The sequence below is a fragment of the Neopsephotus bourkii genome, unplaced genomic scaffold (assembly GCF_033783945.1).
Source record: "Neopsephotus bourkii isolate Nb327-2 ecotype Australia unplaced genomic scaffold, CSIRO-AGI_Nbou_v1 NB_354, whole genome shotgun sequence".
Taxonomy (NCBI): domain Eukaryota; kingdom Metazoa; phylum Chordata; class Aves; order Psittaciformes; family Psittacidae; genus Neopsephotus; species Neopsephotus bourkii.
This window is the reverse complement of record NW_026900860.1, coordinates 1,246,136-1,266,816: the sequence shown is the minus strand read 5'-3', so window position 1 is coordinate 1,266,816 and position 20,681 is coordinate 1,246,136. Positions and strand designations below refer to the sequence as shown.

Genomic DNA, 20,681 nt, shown 5'->3' with positions numbered 1-20,681 from the left:
AACACACAAGGACAAGTAGAGAACAAAGGATGAGTTACAAGAATACATTGCTATGCAGGGGAAGGCAACAGTGTCTTTTGGCTGCTATTAGAGTGATGTAAGTGTTCAGGAAACCACACCTGAATACTAGTGAATGCTAGTGAATGCTAGTGAATGTTTTCTTTTCAAAGTGGAAAATGTGGTCCTTAGGTCCGTGCCTGGCTGGTGCGTTCTTTACCACTCCAGATGCAATCTGGCAGCATTGCAGAATCGTGGACTCGACCAGGTTGGAAGAGACCTTTAAGATCATCCAGTCCAACCGTTCCCCAGCCTTGCCAAGGCCACCCCTAACCCGTGGTACTGAGGCCTCGTCTCCACGCTGTGTGAACACCTGCAGGGACGGTGCCTGCAGCCCTGCCCTGTGCAGCCTGTTCCAATGCCTGAGCACCCTCTGGGGCAGGAATTGTTCCTCAGCTCCATCTAAACCTGCCCTGGGGCAGCTTGAGGCCGGTTCCTCTTGTCCCATCCCTTGTTCCTTGGGAGCAGAGCCCAGCCCCTCCTGGCTCCATCCTCCTGTCAGGCAGTTGTAGGGAGCCATCAGGTCCCCCCTGAGCCTTCTCCACACTGAACCCCCCAGGTCCCTCAGCCATTCCCCATCACACTTGTGCTCCAGGCCCTGAACCAGCTCTGCTGCCCTTCTCTGGCTGTGCTCCACAGCTCGGTTGGATGCGAGGCTTCCTGCTGAAGCCTCTCTTCATAACTTGCTCTCTTTCTCAGTGGTAAACACTGATGATCTGGTGGGTTTGAAGAGTCCTATGCGTAGTCAAATGAGAGTAACCCCAGGGAGGACATAGAGGGGACAAAGAGAAGGTCTGAACCACAGTAAATTTGTGACTGTAGACAGTCAAGTGTCTGCTGTGAAAGGACCATAGAGGGTGACAGAGCACTGGATGTCTTGATAATGCTGACAGTGAGTTTCTTCATAACTAAATAGGAAGCAACTTAGTAACACTGAATATACAGCTAGAGCAAAAATAAGAAAGGAGATAGCTGTGCAGATTTGCCTCTGCTAGTGAGCTTAAGGAAAAATAACATCACAAGTTAGGAAACTGTATAAACTTTCTTTTGAGTTTTGCTTTTTTTTGTCTAACCGTGAAAGTTACTGTTGTGATTGTTCAGTCTCGTCTTAGCACTTACAAAGCAAGTATGTACCATTCACACTAAGATACGTTATTACTGTGTGGTTTGGATGCAGCTGTGTAGGACAGATGCCTACAGGCCTTTTCTGAACGTTTATGTTCTATTGAAAAGCAAACAGACTGTAGCATTTGGAGGCAATCTGAGACAGCAGAATCCGCCACTTCTGCTAGAAGGAGATTCACAGTGTGTAAGAAGGACACGGAGCTGTTGGAGCAAGGCCAGAGGAGGCCACGAGGATGCCCAGGGGCTGCAGCACCTCCCCTATGGAGACAGGCTGAGAACATTGGGGCTGTTCAGCCCGGAGAACAGAAGCTGCGTGGAGACCTCAGAGCAGCTTCCAGTGTCTGAAGGGGGCTACAAGGATGCTGGAGAGGGACTCTTCATCAGGGACTGCAGCCACAGGACAAGGGGTGATGGGTTCAGACTGAAACAGGGCAAGTTCAGGTTAGATCTAAGGCAGAAGCTCTTCCCTGTGAGGGTGCTGAGGCGCTGGCACAGGGTGCCCAGAGAAGCTGTGGCTGCCCCATCCCTGGCAGTGTTCAAGGCCAGGTTGGACACAGGGACTTGGAGGATTGTGCTCTAGTGGAAGGTGCCCCTGCCCGTGGCAGGAGGTTGCAATTGGATGAGCTGTAAGGCCCCTTCCAACCCAAACCGTTGTGGGATTCTGTATTGTAACCAGTGCAGCATTTTTTCTGTTCTGAGTTCCTGTTAGCGTGCTCCATTTAAAAATAATAGAGTTTATTCTTGTTCAGAGGTCTACTTAGGCCTGAAAGCAACATCCTCAGAGGTACTCAGGTCCTACCCCTTGTGTTGTATGCGGTTGGCTGTTTGTTTTTCATTCTCAGGTTCTGTTAGAGCTTCAAGGCAGGGCACAACTAAGTATAACCCCCCCAAAAAAAGACAGCAAGATTTGCTTTACAGTTAACTTTCTGAAATCCTTGGTGACTTGGGGCTGGTTTTTGGCAGTGTGGGATCTCGTATGGTTAGGTAAGGCTTATGTTAAACCAGAGCGTGCCAAAATGTGCCTGTGGCTGTTATTTGGAAGCATGTTTTTGTAATTGCACGTGGACGTAGCTGCACTAAGACTTGCTCACTCTACAGGAGTCTGTAGAGGCTGATCTTACCTTCAGAAACTTACAGTTTTTCCTCCTAACCTGGATTTCTGGTAGGCTGTCAGAGGTCGGTTTACCTCCCCATCCTACTCTGGAAGGGGCTGGAGCTGAGTTTGGAGCTGGTCTGAGGAATGCATGCAGCAGCTCTGCTCCACAAAAGCAGAAGGTAGGAAATGGGCACAGAAGAGGACTGTGGGAGCCTTCCCGTAATGAAGTTTGAACCATTATCCACTGAACAAACAGTTTGAAATGCTAGCTAAATATTTAATAAATGATTTTAAAATATTTTACTGTAAATAGGATAATGTGCCCATATTCATCTGGCACTTCTTAATTGCAGTTAATGATCTTCGTTGCATACTCCCTTAGACAATTTATCTTTAGCCATTCTTCCTTTACATCTGGGAAAATAATAAATTGAATGGCTTTGTTCCGAAATCCATTTCTAAATGAATACTTCTCTGGATTTACTATTAATTTCATATTGGCTTGTCTCTAGTACATTGCTGCTTTTAAGATGAAGGACTGTAGTTAGTGCTCTTCTTAAGAGAGACTTGACAAGCACTCTGTCATCATGCTGGCAAGCCTGGAGCCTCTGATGGGACCTCGTGTTCTCATTTCATGTGTCTGTCAGGGTTTTACAATGCTCTGTTTCCAGAAGGTGACACTGGATGTTCCAGCTTGACCCGTGTAGCTTGCCCTGCATCGAAGTTTGGAATAGCTGTAATAACTCATCACTAGGAAATACTGTCTTGCTTATCCAGGTGGCATATGTGTGTTTGTAGCAAAGCAGGACAACTCCATTGTTGAGTAGACACCCCGAAAACACTATCTGCTTGTTAAAATAACTGATAGGTGAATGTGATAGTGTTGCTGTAACTGTCTTCTCACACTCAATGGAATTAAATGCAAGGTAAGTTAACTGAAATGCAAGTAGAAACTTACAAGTCAGCCCTTGCACGTCTGTTCTAGTTGGTGTAAATAACTATGGGGTTAGAGTGCACCTCAGACTGGGTGTTGCAGGTGTCTTCAGGTATGTGGTAGCTCTTCTGCCAAACTCGGGTGGTGATGCTGGGCAAGACCAAACATCCGTCTAGACCAGTGTCTTGTCCAGGGCTGCTAGTGGGTGTCAGGATTCCTAAGTGGGAACGCAGCAGACATGCATCATACATAGAATCATGGAATAGTTAGGGTTGGAAAGGACCCTATGATCATCTAGTTCCAGTCCCCATGCCATGGGCAGGGACACATCACACTAAACCACGTGTGGTCTGTCCAACCTGGTCTTGAACACCGCCAGGGATGGAGCATTCACAACTGGCCTGAGCAACCCATTCCAGTGCCTCACCACCCTTACAGTAAAGAACTTCTTCCTTCTATCCAGTCTAAGCTGTCCTGGTTTCTGACTGTTTCCAGTGTGGTAGGTTTCCCAAGCCATGTGGGGGTTTCTGCCTGTTTAGTTAACCCTCCTTCCATGTACATCTCCAATTTCCTCTTGAACTCTCAGCATCCTTGACATCCTTTTGCAAGTTTTGACACAGTTTCCTTCCCCTCTGCACAAAGAATCACTTCTCTGTTTGCTCTGAAAACTCTTCCTCTTGGCTTCATGTTGAATGTGTCTGTTCACTGAGAACAGCGATGAGCAGTCTTTCCCTGTGCATGTTCTTCATGCCGATGGTGCTTTTGTCAACCTGTCGTATTTCTTTCATAGCTGTCTCAGGTGCAGGCTTGCAGGATCGTGTGTACTTGGTGCTAAAACCTTACACCTCTCCCATGCTTCTGCCAACAGGTGGCTGTTTTCAACGGTCAGCTTTTTAAACGCTTTAAGATGTTGCTGGGTATGATGTAAGCATATTCCTATACTAGTGCATTAAGCATGAAGCAAGCATGTTACTGTACTAAACTGAACACAACACAACCTCAGATACAAGAGAGCTCCAGTTCCCACAGAACAGATATAAAGCTGATTCCAAGTGCCACCTTGGCCATGTGCCCTCCTTCCTGGTTTGCTTTCCAGATCTCTGCTCTCCCTCTTTGCAATCCTATGAATTAAAGACATGCCAGAGAGAGGTCGTGGCTAGGTTGATGTCTGACCTTGACTCTTGCTGGGAGTGACCTATGTTTGGATTTAAAGTAATCCTGAATAATCTTCATAGCTATTTGCTATGAAGCATAATCTTTGCTATTTCACCTCCTTTGATCCTATTTTTAGTGTGGAACTGTGCTGAGCAGCATGTGAACATGTACTGGTGGATCAGTCCTTGTGGGACCTTGGGGATGCAGTCTCTTCTCCATTGCAAAAACTGACCATCTTTAGTTGTTTTCTTGTCTGTAATACACAGCGTGGCGTATTTGCTCTATCTCGTAACTCAGATTTTTAAGACCCTTTAGGGATCTGCGTGGCTGTTGCTTCATCAGGGAGCTGTAGCTGCAAGCTCTTACAAAGGCCCAGTTGTAAATGTGCTCAAAGTGCAGACCAAGGAAGTTAATTTCTAGTTTTGAAGTTTTCCTTTTGGTGAACAGGAGGAAGCACCTGACTTTTGGACCAACATGTTACGTGACTGTGCTCATAGCCAGGGGGTGAACTTGGTCCATTCTGAGTACTACTATTTGTGAGAACAACAACAGTAATGATGAAAGGAAAATCTTGGTCTAGCTGAAGTTTTTAAGAGTGTTTCTGTGCTCTGTGATGAAATCTGGATTTGGCTTTTTGCCTCTCGTTTTTTGTGTCTCACCCCTCATGAAGTACTATAAAAACGGAGTAGCTGTCAAATAAGTGCCATGCAGTGATTGCTTTAATACCATGCTTCTTTTTGTTCTTAGAGAGCAAATCAAAAGGCCTCCAGTGGGTGATAGATGCAACCATTGCGTATCCCAAAGGTGAACCTCTAGACATCCAAACCTGGATTCTTGGCTACCGACAGCCAACGGTGACACATGTACATTACAGGTAGGACAGAAACCTTCTGCTTTTACATTGAACTAAAATACTGAGAAACATGTTTCCACAAATGAGTTAACAGCATGTTTCAGGGTATGGGAAATCAGTAGCAATGGCTTTTGTGTGTGTGTCTCACACAGGTGGGCAATTTGTGCTATCTAAACTCAGCACAGTTTTCATTTGAAAGTTCAGTGACCATTTCATATCTCAGCACAGTTCTTGACTAATGTCCTGTCTGTGGCTGGATATAGTTATGGGAATATGTCTGATGGTGGAGTCATCCTTTTCCACTGTTATGTTAAGGTGCTGGTAAACCCAGCTTGATTCTTTTTTTATTTATTTACTTAATAATAATAACAAGCTAAAAATCACTGTGTTATTTAATATCAGGCTTCCTGAGAGATTATTATGTATTGGTATTGTATTTGTCTTTCTGACAAAGGAATAACAGCTTTTCCAAAGCATACCCTTAATAGTTGAGCAGAGCAGCACTTGGGAATTAGTAATAAATCTCAGTGGCACCTAGGATGGGATATTAAAACTTCCCTCCTCAGCAGCTTTTTGTCTCAAGACCTGAACTAATGGAGGGACAAGTTGCACTTTGCTTTTGGTTTGCAGTTAACTGCAAGTCTGAAATCTCCAGAAGTTTTTTAACTCCCTTCCTATACCAAATAAGTTGATCATGTTTTTATCCCAGAATTGCGTTATTTTGTCTGAATTCCCTTTTGCTGGTTTAGGGAGCTTTTAGGCTTTTCCAGTGAGCTTTCAGGGTGGCAGTGTAACTGAGAATGACCTTCTGCAGCATCACTGCTGTGTCACTGTTGCGTGCTGCAAAGTCCAGGGTGCTCAGTGGAGCTCCTTTCCACAGCCATGCTCAAATCTGTGCCTGTGCCTGCTTTTTATAGAACTCTACCTTCAAGTTTTCCTGAAGGTGAACATACTTACACTTATGTAAGACCATAATATTTATTGTGCTTTATCCAGGTCACCTTAGTGCTCTTCCAGATCTCTGGGGTAATTGCAAGTTGAATGTATTTAGAATTTCACTGAAGGGTACTGCCAAAAATACTTCCTTTAACAAAGTTATCTGAAGTTGAATTAACTTCCTGCTTCTAAATGTGTATATTTGAAACCTATTTTTGAGCACAAGCATAAACATGATGTAACCTTCCTTGCACTGAACTTGAGTGCTCCTGTTCTTACAGTACTAAAATCCTAAGAGAAAAACATTAGAAATGGTTAGAAATTGGTTCTTTCTTTACCATAGGCTCTAAATCCCTTCTTTAGCCAGGGCCAAGACTCTCTATTGGATATTTTTGTTTTGCTTTCCTTAAAAAATGACCTCTAGTTGCTGCAGCTGACCCTGTAAAACCATTTGAAGTATGCCTCAAATGGAAGCTAAAGCAGCAGCCTGTCTCTGAAGGCTGACCTCTGTATGTCATACCTCTGAAACAAGAACTGTCTTGGGTTTAACTGGAGCTTTGGCTAACTTTTCAGTCCTGGTAATACTCTAAAAATTGGCACATCAAGTTTCAGCATGTTTCCTCTGGACTGGAACAGCTGTCGTTGGATGCAGGACATCAGTTCCTAAAGATACATTTAACAAAGTACCCTGGCCTGGAGCAGGTCCCTCAGTGCATCAGCACAGGGTGGCTGTACTGTGTTCAGAGCTGGCGTCGCATCTGGACCACTCACTGGTGGACCTGGCTTTCAGCACCTCGTCCCATACAGTTTTTAAAGTGCTTAGGCTTTCTTTCCCATGGCTGTTGTGGAGGGTGGCAGCCAGGACCACTTCCTTTTTGCTTGTATCGGGTTCTCCACGTGTTGCCTTCAGTGGGTGCACCCTGTGTTCCCACATGCTGCCATCACTGGATGAATCACTCTTCAGTGGTGCGCTCTGTGGCCTGTGATTTTGCACAGCTTTCTCATATCCTGCCTTAGCTGCCCCTGTCCCCCTCCCAGCCTCTCAAGTCTTCATCTGCTTGCTGTATCCTTACACAAAAGCCTTTCCCTGATTATCTTGTTACTTTTGTCTGTGCCTTTTCTGGTATTGGTATAACTAGTTCTGAGACTGACATCCTGAATTTCCCCACAGTGATTTCAGAGTAATAATAGCTGATCTTAGAGGCTGTGGCAGTGTATGTGTAGCTGCTGGTGCTTTTTCCTTCCTCAGTATTCATTGCCTTGCATTTACTGGTATTTAATTTCACCTGCAGCTATGGTCGGGTCCTTCTGCAGCCCTTCTCCTTGATAATTCTATACCCAAAAAGTCATATCACTTATGTATCCTTTTATCCATAGTTAGCATATTATCTAGCTATCATATGCTAAGACCTTTTAATGTACCTGGAATTAAAGCTGTAGCTTGGAATGAATGTGGTGAATTTTCACCTTCAGTGCTTTTGACAATAACATTTATTTTTAGATGCTTTGTGTGGCTTTACGAATATTTTCCTGTTTTATGTAAAGGATGTATTTATCCATAGCAGGATTAGAGGAGAGGGACTGAACAGTGTGTGTGCATGAATTTACTCACGTTGCATCATCCTTTTCTATTGCAAACACAGAAATTTTCCTGCTGGATTCCCCTCAGGGCTTTACAGCAACTGATGTTTCATATGTATGTGGTTCTCCCCAGATGACCTGACTTTCCTCAGAAGGGGCTATCTTTCTAGCAGAATGCTGTAATGTGATGGGCACCTTCAGGGTTTTGACAGTTTTAGATCATGTATTGATGATTTGATGAAATGAGTTCATCATGTATTGATGAACAGAGTTGCTGGTACCACTGAGATCCTGCGAGATGTGCCTGGGAAACTGGGGATGCTGAACAGGGAAGAGTTAGGGAACAATTGCTCCCTCAGGGAGGGTTTCTGGTATGTTAAAGAAAACCTTGCAGCTCTGCTATCACTTTATTGGACCTTCTCCAGGATTGAAGCCCAGTGAGTTGACATCAGTGTCTTAGAGCTTATATTTGAAACTATAGGTAAGATGGGTGGAAAACTGTCTCTCGGGAGCTTTGCCTGTGTGCTTCCTAGGTCCAAAAATACAGTGATGTCTCAAGCCTGTTTCCATGTCAGAGCAGTTCTGGGAGGTTTCTGTATGGTGCTGCTCCCTGAAAGCCCGTCAAGCCACAGGGTGGAGGCTGATGCACCAGAGCTGTGTAGTTGTATGACCTGACCAGGGAATCTGAACTACTTCTTAAAGTTCATATTCTATGTGGAGATCAAAACGTTGCTGTAAGAGCGATGAGGCTGTCAGCTGGGAACACCAGCACTTACTGTGCAGGTCATGCATTCGAGGTGGCTCCTCAGCAGTTCCTAACATTGGTGACAACTCCATATTAACTATTCTTTGTCCTTACCAGTGTAGGCAAGGACTGAATCAGTGACTGAGGTATGAAAAGGCCTGTGCCATGCTGAGCCCTGAGATGTCCCTTGGAAAGCTGGTGCATTTATTTAACCCTTTGAAACAAACTTAGTTAGTAAAGGAAAGCCAAGGTAAAGTGGGCTTCATCTTTAAAAAGATGGATATGTCAGAAACATCTTCCAAAGACAAAAATGTCAGAGGTGTTTCTGTTCTTCTGAGTTTGACACAAATGTCCTCTAAAATGTTCATGAAATATGTATCAGATGTGTCTGAATTGTTGGTTTTCACCTATTTTCCTTCATTTAGTGCCATAAAAATTTGCACCTTGTAATTTGGAGAATAGTTTGACCAGATGCCATCTCTACTGTATGAAAGGAGAATCGGGATTTAAACATGCTTTTCACTTTTTAGGGTAGTCCAGAGTGAGGAATTGATGTATGACAACAAAATGCCCTTGTATGACCATATCCCACTTTTTCCTTCTGTGATAGTGATTGAGGCCTGAAGGCAGAGCCAGCTGCAGGATAGCTGCACTTCATAGAATCTGAGACTGGTTTGGGTTGGAAAGGACCTTAAAGCTCATCCAGTTCCAACCCCTGGCATGGGCAGGGACACCTCACAGTAGAAAATTCATGCTGCATGAAAGTACCATGCTATTTCCAGTTCACTCAGCTGTCTTTGTGCCATAATGCGATGAGTACGATGTCACCTTCCTTCCTTGTACCACTTTTTGTACCGTGCTGCTGTTGAAACAAGCTTTCAACTACTGAGGAACTTCCTTTCTGTGTCCACATTGATACAGGTTTATTGAAGTTGAGGAGGCTCCTGGCTATAAATAAGATGGAATACATTGTGGTTGCTGAATGAGCCTCACAGAAGTGTCCATGAAGGGCATCCAGTTGGCAATATGTTTTACGATGCTTTATTTATGCAAGTGACTTATTTTTGGTCATGCCTGAAATGTACCAGCAGCTTTCATCATGCTGAGGTTATTTAGAGAGTCATTGAAATAGCAGGTAGTATTATGGTTTAGAATTATGATTATTAGTAGGTAATAAAGAACTTGTATTCAGGGTAGGACAGGTAATGAAAGGCAGCTACTACTTGAAGGTGGTATCTAGGAGCTTTAGAATTTTAATGCACAATCAGAGGCTGTTTCTCCATTAAGGACCATTTAAAAGAGATTAAATGTTTCTGAAAATGCCATTTGGCATCTTTTGAGAAATGGCCTGTGAGTAGCAAAGTCTCCATTATCCCTTCTGTGTGCCACCAGTTGCATCATTTAAAATCCTTTCTTCTTTCCAGGATTGTCATTTATGTAAGTATGTTCTGGTTTTGGACATAGCTACACATCTGTGTAGTGGTTTAAGAAGGTTGATGTCCCTCAATCACCTACGTGGGGTGTCCCACAGCCATTGTCACCTCGCAGTTGTAGGCAGGTAACCTCCAGCTAGCAGGTGATGCTTCATGACTGAGACAGCTTTGCAGACTCCCATCAGAGTACGTCCTTACTTCCACCACCACTTCTCAGGCTGCAGGCTGTGGTGGCATTGCTTTTACTGATGCTCAGCAAAGCAGCTGGCCCCTTGAGGAGAAATCAGAGGAAGTGTTGCCATTCTGCTTGAATTTCCTGGTCAGGTCAGCTTATCCAGTGCTATCAAACGCTTTGTTTGCCACACTGTTAACAAAGATGCTCTTACTTTCATGCAGTGTGAGGTTAGATTCTAGAGCCTTCAGATACTACCTGTTGACTGTGTTCCTTGTCAAGACAGTGCTATGTGGTGATAACCTTTTTGCCTGAGAAGATCAGCAAACTGCTTGCTTTTAGTGGTGGTCCTGATGCTGAATACCCAAAGGTGGGGTAGAGCCGTTATGGTGCTCATGCACTGAGCACGCTGACACCTGCTTACATGTCTCATTGAAAAGAAGGAACTCTTTCCTGCACTTTTGAACACAAGACCTGCCAGATCTCACAGCTGATGGTTGGGGATGACCCTGATCCAGTCAGAGCAATGGCTTTCTACTGTTACTGTGGGTCATCTGCATAGTTTTGTATCAGAAAGACTTCCTCAGTTACCTTCCCTGAAGCCAGTCTCTTTAAGAGAGCATTCTTACAAAATACAGATGCCAGCTGAGCCATCTGATGGGCAGAGAATTATGATATTGGCAGCATGTTTAATATAAATACAGTGGGGAGGATTAGCTTCACCTTATCTAGTGCAGGACGGGCTTGTTTCCAGAGCTGAAGGATTTTGTAATAAACATTTCATCTCTGATTTAGCTCACTCATTAGTAAGAATGTTCTGCGTCTAAAAATAACTGGATAGTCTAAAAATACATTTGAAAATGCTTCTAAATACACTTGTACTTACCACTGCTAAATTGTGACAGCGTTGCTGGAAAACCACTTGTTTTCCACTCTGTATTAATATCCATTCCAACTGGGTGATTGCTTCTTCAACTTTTAAGAAGCAGAGTTGATATCCAGAGATTCAAGTCTTTTGGTACTGTATTGATTCATAGAAGAGCCTCCATAGATTCAAGCAGGAAAGTGGTGTGCTGCGTTCCATTAACCTCTGGCAGTATTGGTATCACACTGCTTTGCTGCTCCATTAAAGTGCCAGCTCATCAGTTGCCTCTAATGAGTATCTTGTAAGATCTTGTGATGTTTTCGGACTAGAAGGTACATTCCTGGGTAAATACCAGGCTTACTTGGTTATTGAGCTATAGAGTTGTTACCCATTAAGTAACTGAACAGTGGACATGAAGCATATCTGCAGCTTACACACAGCAAAGCCAGGTAACCCTAGACTTCTGTCCTGAGCCCACACAGGCATCCTGTTAGTTCTGAGCCATCTTCAAACTTGCGTAAGCAAGCATCTGGCCTTCAAAAATACACTGTGAAACACAATATTCAGTTGCTGAGTCTCTTTATCTCTTCACAGCAGATAGGCAGAAGAGAGTAAAAATAGTGCTTGGCAGCTTGGTTATGTCTGGGGACAGAGAATAAGTCTGGCTTAGTTTCGTGTTAAAGCTCCAACAGAAACGGTCCTTTCTCAGAGGGTGTGGTTTTTACTTGCCTTTCCATGGTTTAATTAGCTGTACAACATCTGGGCTTCAAGATAAAATAGCTCTTTATTACCTGTCTTTGTCATAGTTGTTAATATGCACGCTGAGGACTTGAGCTGTTTACTGCACCACCAGCTACTTCATCATATTTGTCTTTGACAAAGACTTTTCTTCAAGCTGTATGTTACTAACAGTTGCAAATTTCTAGCTACTGAACCTGGCTTTACTGAGCGCAGAGAACTCCACAGTGTAGAATTGCTGCAGAGGTTGCAGAAACACCTGAGTTCATGTCAGTGCCATAGTTCATAAGTGTAACTGTTCATCTCCTTATATTCAAGTTCTCTCTGTATACTGAAACAGGTTCATTAGAGCAATGCTTTGCTCCTTTTCTCCTCCACTTACACCTTATTTTTCTGTGCATCAAACTGAAAGGAGTAGGGACATGATATGGCAACAAAGCACGCAAAGATGTTGAAAACGGCAACAAAAGCATTCTTCAAGAGTGTCTTGTTTCTGTGCCTGATATTCCTGTTTCTGTATCTGATACTCCCTTATCTGTTCAGATACTGCCCAGATGATCGTGACATTACTTAGGATTCTTTCCAATCAATCAAGACTGTGTTGAAATTAAAACCCCACTAATGAAAGTAGAAACACAGTGTAGATGACAGGGAGCTCACCTCAAAAGGAAACCCGCAGTCAAGGTCTTACATTTCAGAGTATGAATTTTTCAGGGTAGCCTGATACACAAATCTCTGCTGCATTGGCCTCCCAGTGAAACACAGCAGGTATACAAGTTCTTCTCTGTAAGGGGCCCTTAGGCACTTGGGGTCTGCTGAGGAGACTGCACCATTGCTGTAAGACTTGAAATTCTGTTTTGGGTAAACTAAAATGCAGTCAGGTAGGGTGGGTTATTTGGGGGTTCTGTATGTGAATTCTGCCCTGGATAGCTGATTTTCTAAGTAGACCCTTACTATTCAACACAGAAGTACCAAAACACTGGTGATTCTTCCACTAGGGTTTTTAAATTAGAGTAGCAATAGTTGAGTACACTTAACGTGGGCAGTTTTCATTGTAGAGCCTGCCTTAGACATTTCAGACAAGATGCTGCCTCCTTTGGAAAGCACAGAGGTCAGACACGTTGGTCCTTAGTGATGCTGTTACATGGCTTCTGCCTGTTCAGAAGTGTTTCTTCAGAGCTGCAGACAGACCTTCTCAGTCTCTCTGAAGCAGGAGCTTCATTGCTTGGTTTGTATTATTTTAAGGATAGCAGTAGTGTGGTGGGTTTGTATTTGAAAAAGCCCCAGCAACTTTTCAGCTTCAATCAAATGATGAAGCATGACATTTAAGAGATGCTGATAGTGCCTGTGTGTATTTGGCTGGTAACCTGAAATATTCCACTTGGGTATCTGTAGTACCTCTGTGACCTGTGGGTTTGAGAGAGAATGAACCATGCAGTTAGATTTATACCCAACCCTTGTTCTCTGTGTTTTGGGGTGGGCTGGGCAGAAGGGAAGAGCTTTGCTCATCACACATTGCCTAGGTTTAATTTATGCTTGTTTCTTTGGTAGGGTTTACCCAGTTAAAGATGTACCTGCAGAGCCTGAAGCTCTTACACACTGGCTTTATCAACGATTCATTGAAAAGGAGGATCTCTTGACACATTTCTATGAAACAGGTAGGATGATACCTAGCAAAGAGAATCGTGCTGTGTAATGGTTTTTCTTACACAGATCTCAAAACACTTTAAGGGTACTTATGCATTTTTCAGGTGAATATAGTAGATGTAAGTATTACTACTTTTTATGTGGCAGAAAAGTATGACAAAAATGATCTAGGAAAGGTAAATTACCCGGGTAACATTGGATAGTTTAAAATTCCAGGGTAGTGGCTGACAGATGGCACATTCAAAATGGATCTGAGGAAATCCTCTTTTTTCCTGCAATAACACATAGTTCAGCTGTGAAACTTGCTGCTGTGGCATTTCATGGAGTGGAATAACTTTGCAGGGTGCAAAGAGGTAGCGAACATCTACATCTGTAGTAGAAGTATTTAGAGCTTAAGTTAGGAGGGGATCTAAAACCTTCAGGGTTTAAAATGAGCAAGTTCTTGAGTTAAAAGGATTAAATAAGACTCTTAAATGAGGCAGGTTATTTTATCTGCTTAGTGTGGCTGTTTAGCATGGGCCTCTGGCACTTTTACTGTTGGAGAAAACTGATTTAAGTCCTCTGAAGGTCTAATTGAAAACTATGGTCCTCTTTGGTTTCCTTCTAATCCTAAACAGAAGGATGTTAGGATTGGAAGGATCCATAAGAGCTAAATAGCAGAAAGTCTTTGGAGTCTTGATCAGCAGCCCTGTGCTGTCAGTACTGGTCTTGTTGCTGTGAGGTACTGAGGATCACTTCTGTCATCATATACAATATATATACATATATATTCTGTCATAACTTCCAATGTTAATGGACCAGAGGGATCTGAATAAACTCAGGGCATTAGTAACTTTACTGCAGAGATACTGGGAAACATGGGATTTAAAATACCAGGTAAATACTCTGGAGCTCAAGCTGGAGAAGTGCTTCCTTAGGGCTGTCTTTTTTCATGCAGTTGATACTGAAGTATGCCATTTGCCCTCTGGCAGGTGTGTGTGCAGAACACAGGACAGAGGAATTCGTCATAATACAAAAGAAAAGGAAAATCCAGAGAGGAAAAAATAGAGTTTTATTTCAAGGAAAGGGAGTTTATCCAGCAGAGACTGAGTAGACTCCAGATGAAATAAAGCAGCTTGTTTCTGAAGACAAATGATCTCTTTATTAGCAGGTATCAGAGTCTCTCACATCAGCTGAGTTTTATATTCCAGAGTGACTATGTTAACAATGTTACTTGTTCTAGATGATTTATTGCAAAGACTTCTTTAATTTTATTTGGAGGGCTTAATTTATCAATTGGAGTGCTTCAGAAGATTCATAGAATTCTTTAGCAATCCAGAGCTGTATTTCATTTTATGAAATAACTCCTGTCACTCAGCCATCACCGATGGCAAAAGTCAGACCCTGCTCTATAAATCACATCCAAATGTGTGTATTAGACTTCATTAGACAAATAACTTAGTGAATCTGTTTAAAACTACAAGTGTAGCCAGGAGGAGGTCAAGAATCCTTGTTATTGAGATGTTATTTCACAAGTACCATTAAAGTAAGTCATAACCCCAAAATCAGTTTGAGTTTAGTGGATATAATCAGATTTATTCATAGAAATGTGCTTTCAAAATAGGATAATTGGTTATAATTTGCCAATGTAATCAGTATAAATTAATAAGATGTTTCAAATGTAAATGTGATGACATAGGACCTTAGTGGGCATAAATTAGCATCATGTAAAGTTACTACCGTTTGTGCCAGTTGAGCACTTGCTCACACTGCTTGTGTTGGCTTGTTGCAAAAGGGCTGGTACGGGTTGTGGAAACCCCCTGGAAAAGTCTTGGGGCCTAATGTGAGAGGGATCCCTGAAGCTGCCCAAGAGCTGGCTTTGTGTCGGTGGGTGCGTTGTCTCAAGTCGTAGAATCTCAGAATGGCTTGAGTTGGAAAGGACCTTAAGATCATCCAGTTCCAACCCCCTCTCTTTACAATTAATATCTCTAGGTATGAGCTGCACAAAGACTCCTGTTTTAGCAGCTAGTGGAAAGCTCAGTGAGTTCATGATTTCTCTGAAGTCTTCAGCAGGGATAACCTTGAACACTGCAGTAACCCCAATGAGATTACATTTGGCAGGACAAAAGCACTTGGAGACTAATTAAAAACCCCAAACTATAAACCAGGAGCTTATCAGTTGGAAATGAGTAATTGTATACTGAAGTCATCATGTTCCTCATTCACTCTGATCATAAGCCAGCTGGTGTGTTGTAACTCAGAAAGTCAGCAGTGTCATCCTACAGGGCAACGGGAGAGGGTTTTCACCAGTGCTACAGAAACGCTCTTCATCATAGGAGATCTGAAACGTCATCTGGAAATGGAACAAGTAATAGGTGCTGGGATGAGGAAGGAGAAGGAGGAGTCATGTTTGTGAAGGACAACTCAAAGTGTTTGGCTTCTCTTAGCCAGGAAAGTGAAGGATTGTTTTCTCTGTAGGATTTGGGTGATGGGAAGAGACAGTGGCTGTCTGTACAAAGGAAAAAGGGAAGTTCTCTAAACCAAAGGTCAGCCTTGGTGCAGGAAAACTAGTGGGCCATGCAAGAACGAATGTATTGTGAGCAAATAGAAGCTTAGCAGTGAGGATTGCTGAGGAATAAATGGTGTGGCAAATCTGCCCATGTGTGAAAATACATATTGGTGAGAGGAGGATGGGGCTCATCAAGGGTTACCTTAGGGGTTTTTAATTATTCTGATTTTATGTTTTAATTTAAGAGCATTCATACAGGAAGAAAAGCTTTGTCTTAAATGCTTGATTGCAGTTCCTGCAGTGATTGCAGACGTGAAGCGCAGAGCTAAGTTGCTGATGGTATCTAATAGCCCAAATTGTGTGGTTTCTGAGATGAAGAATTGACACTGCTGTGTCTTTACTCTGAATCATTCATCTCTTGTTCTTCTGGGAGTGGTTGTGACTCCATAATGCTGCAGCAAGCACATCATCTTCTCTGGTACATTTAGAGGTTTTATATCTGCTGTTTAGGAATAACCACGACAAAGGTGGTTCCTCTCATGTAGGATTTGTGCAACACAGAAAATGAATGCAGATTTAATATGCCAATGTAAATATATGCAATTTGCTGATGATCATAAAGCTCTGATGTATTCAGACACGTTTAATTTAGTGTTGGAACTCAGAAAAAGGCAAAATAGGGAAAAATGATGGTTTTTTAGCTGTGTCCTGCCAGTCGTTGTCATCTAAACCGGCATTTCAGTAAAGTCTTCCTAGCAACCTGTGTGGCGATTGACAATGTTTCATAGGTGTATGTGAATGAGCAGTGAATGTTCAAACCACAGGTGAAAACTTGCTTAAAAACCAAGAGTGTGTGTGTATACTGATATATTCCTAGAGGAACCTTGAGACTGTATCTGTGTTGCTTCTTCACACTATACAACATCATTACAAGCAGCTGTAAAGGTTCCTATGGAACCCACTCAATGTGATCATCCGGGTGTTAATAAAACTTCACGGGTAACACAGAAAACTCAGTTGACTTTCAGACCTCCCTGCGAAGGCTGAATATAAGGATTGTCACTTTGAAGTTCATGCTTTATATGCAGGTGAAAATGAAATTGTTCCTAGTAATTAAGATAAGGGGGGTTAATCTTATTTTCTTGAAGATAACTGATGATGCTGGAGAGTCATTTGAAAGCTTAACAGCGTAATAATACAGAAGTAACCAAACAATTGCTTGTGACACAAGCGATAGTGGTAAAGAATCCTGCGTTAAGGCTCTTGTTCCTGCTGCAGAAGCATTAAACATGTTTTCTTTTCTCTTTCAGGAGCTTTTCCTCCACCGCAGGGTCAAACAAAAGCTATTTCTCGGGAGATGACCCTCAGTAACCTGTGGCTAGTGGGCATACAGTCCTTCGCGTTCCTCTCGGGTGGTATGTGGTACTGCATCTTTCAGTATTTTTATCATTGCCTCTTTTAAAAGTGGAATGGGACCTGAGGACACAATGGGAAGCCAGGCTCTCGCAAATGAGTATCATGTTGTATGTGCAAATGTGAATATCCAAGAGTAAAGGAAAATACTGGACAGACTCTTACCTCTCCCCAGGGAAATGTTGAACTCTGCTGAAAGTGAAGATCAGTACCATAGTGACCTGATGATGTATGATTTTAAGAGTTGTCTGTATTTTTAAAGATGTATATTCTCACCCACACTTAAGCAAACTCCGCATTTGGACAAAAGGTGCAATCATACAACCACCGTAGAAGAATGTCTGTGACAAGAAGGCTCTGTCACCACAAGTACTTCTTGGCATTGTAGTTAGAGCTCAGAAAACTCAGCAACTTGTCTCTTCAGTAGCCTGTACAGCGTTGGTGTGGTAGAGATTCCTCATTTGCACAACTTGTACTTTATTGCAGCTCATTGTGCTGGAGTCAAAGATACTCGACAGAGCTGGTGGCGGTATCTTTGCAGCTATGCAGTTGTTGTATGAGACACATTGATCTAAACCCAAGTCCCAGATGAGATCCAGCATCAGTTGTGTTTTGTGAGGGATCAGTCCTCAACAAAAGCATTGCAGCATCGTAGTGTGATTCAGAGCTCTCCACGTTTGATGGATCAGCCCATCCTTGCTGTGGGTGTGCCATTGGCTTCCCGAATTCCGTGTGTTGCCAGTATCTTGTGTTCTGAGGAAACTTGGAAAATGAAAGTTCACTTGGTTAATTTTCCCCTTTTGCTCAGAATGCACCTCAGCCGTCAGTATCAGCTTTGCAAATGCACTTTTAAAGGTGAAAAGACAGTGAAGGAAAGACATAAAGCTTAGGGAATAGAGGGAAGCTTTATTGGTCTCACATCAGAAGCTGTTTCTGAAGGTCTGCTGCTGATTTTGAGCCACCTTTGTGTTTTGTATAGTGCAGTCCAACCAAGGTGACCTTTGGGTGCTTCATTGAGGCCTTTCTCTCCCCGCTGGTTGCAACACCACTAATTGTACTTGTGGGAGAGTTGAAATAATTCAATGCCAACCATCTTAATGTTTTGCTAAGGAGTCATAGAAGAAAAAATAGGTTCTTAAAGAGAAAAAAATAGGTGTAATTTCTGTCATAAATCTATAGGATGGTAACTACTCTGAATAACCGCATGGAGGGCAGTATTCGTTAGCTCACCGTTGTGCTAAAACCATACCGGAAGAAGGATGAGTTGACTTGAAGGGCAGACTGGAACAGGAGATGCTTTCAGTTACGTAGGATGTCTGTGACGTACGGTCTCACTCCTGGCAGGTCTAGTTGGCATTGTGTTTGTGTGATTATACACAGATTTGAGAGAGCTGTTCCCAAAATAAAACTAATCTCTAAATACAAGCAGGCTACCCAGCACTTCGGATGTTGGCATACTGCCTTTTGCAGAGTAATTTCACTGAGAACAAAGTAAGCCCTCAATAGTTTTGGCTCCGAGTTAGCAGTATTGATCCCCTTCCTCCTTCCCTCTCCTGCTGCATGAATCACAGTGGGTGGTGTGCAGAATACAAAGCCTGGTCAGTGTTCCCTTTGGCGGGGAGCTAAGAGCATCCCAAAATGCCAGGCAATGCCCATTTCCCTGACTTACTGGAAAACGACCAGACAACTCTGTCACCCCTGTGCCCCTTGAGGTGGCTCAGTGGGGATGGTGGCAAAATTATACCCATGAACTGTGTGTGTCCCTTCATTGACTTAACCCCTGCAGCTGGGAGGTAAAGAACAGTGGTCACCTCCAGTTTCATGTTTTGGTGGGGTCCTCTTTCTCTATCCCACCTCTTTACACCCACTCACACACCTGCATTCTGGTGTAATGGGAGATCCATTTTAAAAGAGGCATGCCCCAAAAGGAAGTGGGAGTGTGGTGGGCTTTTTCCCTCTCGCTCTTGCTAAAGTACAGCTGATGGATTGAATATATTTAATGCGCCCTTTTGCAGAAGGGTGCTGTTGAAGCGGTTACATCTGCTGTGCCCAGTGCAGATGGCAAGCTCTTTACTCCTGCCCTTCACCAGCTGGTTTGGTCACAACCGTGGAGATGCCCACAGTACAGCTGGGTTTATTTTGAGCTAGGACAGGCTGGAGTGATACATAAAAAGGGAAGTTGGTCTAAGCAGATTGCACAGCAGTAGCTCACATCAGGAGATTGTTCTTTATAGACGCTGTGACCTCCATGTAAGAGCATACTGTTTTCTCAGATGCAGTGTTTCTCTTGTTCCAGTGGATTGCAGTCAGTAGTGAGTGTTCACATGCTGCCTAAAGAAATGAGTACTGCGCAATAATGATAATCATTTGATTTATCTGGTCCTGTTCATTTTCAGTTTGTTCCTCTGTAGTGCTTACTCTTGCGAGACGTTTGTTTTCAAGCACTGATTGTTGTTCCAGTAGGGTGAGTAGATAGGATTAGGTTTTAGGTTTCTTTCCTGCCTGCACTGGCAAATGTGAAGAGTCTGACATCGTGTCTCCTTACGGCTGAGTTGCTGTGGATGACAGTGGAATGAAACCATTGCTAAGAAACTCCAAAGTACCCTCCCAGCATGAACTTGGATGCTGCTCCATCAAAGAGAATAAATTGGATATAAGAAGTTTTTCTCTTCAGGGGCAAAGTGGATCCAGTGCATAGGAAATTCCATGCTAAAAATACAGTTTGTGGAGCTCAGCAGCCTGGCTTGAGGAACGTGAGTTCCTATCGGTTGCAGTTCGGTTCTTCCTTCTGGTGTTACAGGTGGGGGGATTGCCATGCCATCCATAGAAAATGATGTTAATGAACCATACAGCTGATCACAAAATGGGTAATTAATATATCTTTGGATTTATATTGGGGGAAATGAAATGGAAGAATGTATGAAATGCTAAAGAATGAAGAACTCCCAGACGAAACGCTGTTGCGCACACAAGCACGAGCGTAACGTTTAAGGGTGTTGTGAATAAAGATGGTTCTCTGCCAGGGTTGCACACGAAATATCTCTATGTTTTATGTTGAATTGTTTGTAAACAAGTTGTTACCATTGAAATGATACAAATCCTCATGCTTTCGTGTTGCTGCTCCTCACGTCCCATTACAGGAAGAGGATCTGCCCCTTTGCAAGGAGCAGTGTTTTCTTCGGCACTCATTGGCAAGTGTGTGTCTTTTCTAGCTGCTCTTGTGTGCCCTGGACGGTTCTGTTGAGCCCTGCAGCAGTGATGTCTCTTGCAGGAGGGATTTGTTTCCTAAGTTGCTCTCACCAGATTGTGAAAAGCAAGATTTCAGTGTGAGTTGCTTACTGGGAAATTAAAAGCTTCCTTCCTTCCCCACCTCCAGCATCACAGCTCAGATGCATCTTACAGCAGTAAAACTCCAGCGATCACTGTGGTACTGTCCATTAGTC

General features: G+C 43.1%; 1 protein-coding gene across 1 annotated transcript in view; it reads left to right on the top strand.

Moving 5' to 3' along the window:
* Positions 1–18,419, top strand: part of LPGAT1 (lysophosphatidylglycerol acyltransferase 1) — a 51,683-nt gene extending 33,264 nt beyond the window's left edge. The window contains exons 5-7 of the mRNA XM_061348385.1: positions 5,115–5,241; positions 13,242–13,348; positions 17,136–18,419. Of these exons, the coding sequence (XP_061204369.1) occupies positions 5,115–5,241; positions 13,242–13,348; positions 17,136–17,287 (386 nt within the window). The 3' untranslated portion in view covers positions 17,288–18,419. The remainder of the gene's footprint in view (positions 1–5,114; positions 5,242–13,241; positions 13,349–17,135) is intronic.
* The last annotated feature ends 2,262 nt before the right edge of the window (positions 18,420–20,681 follow it).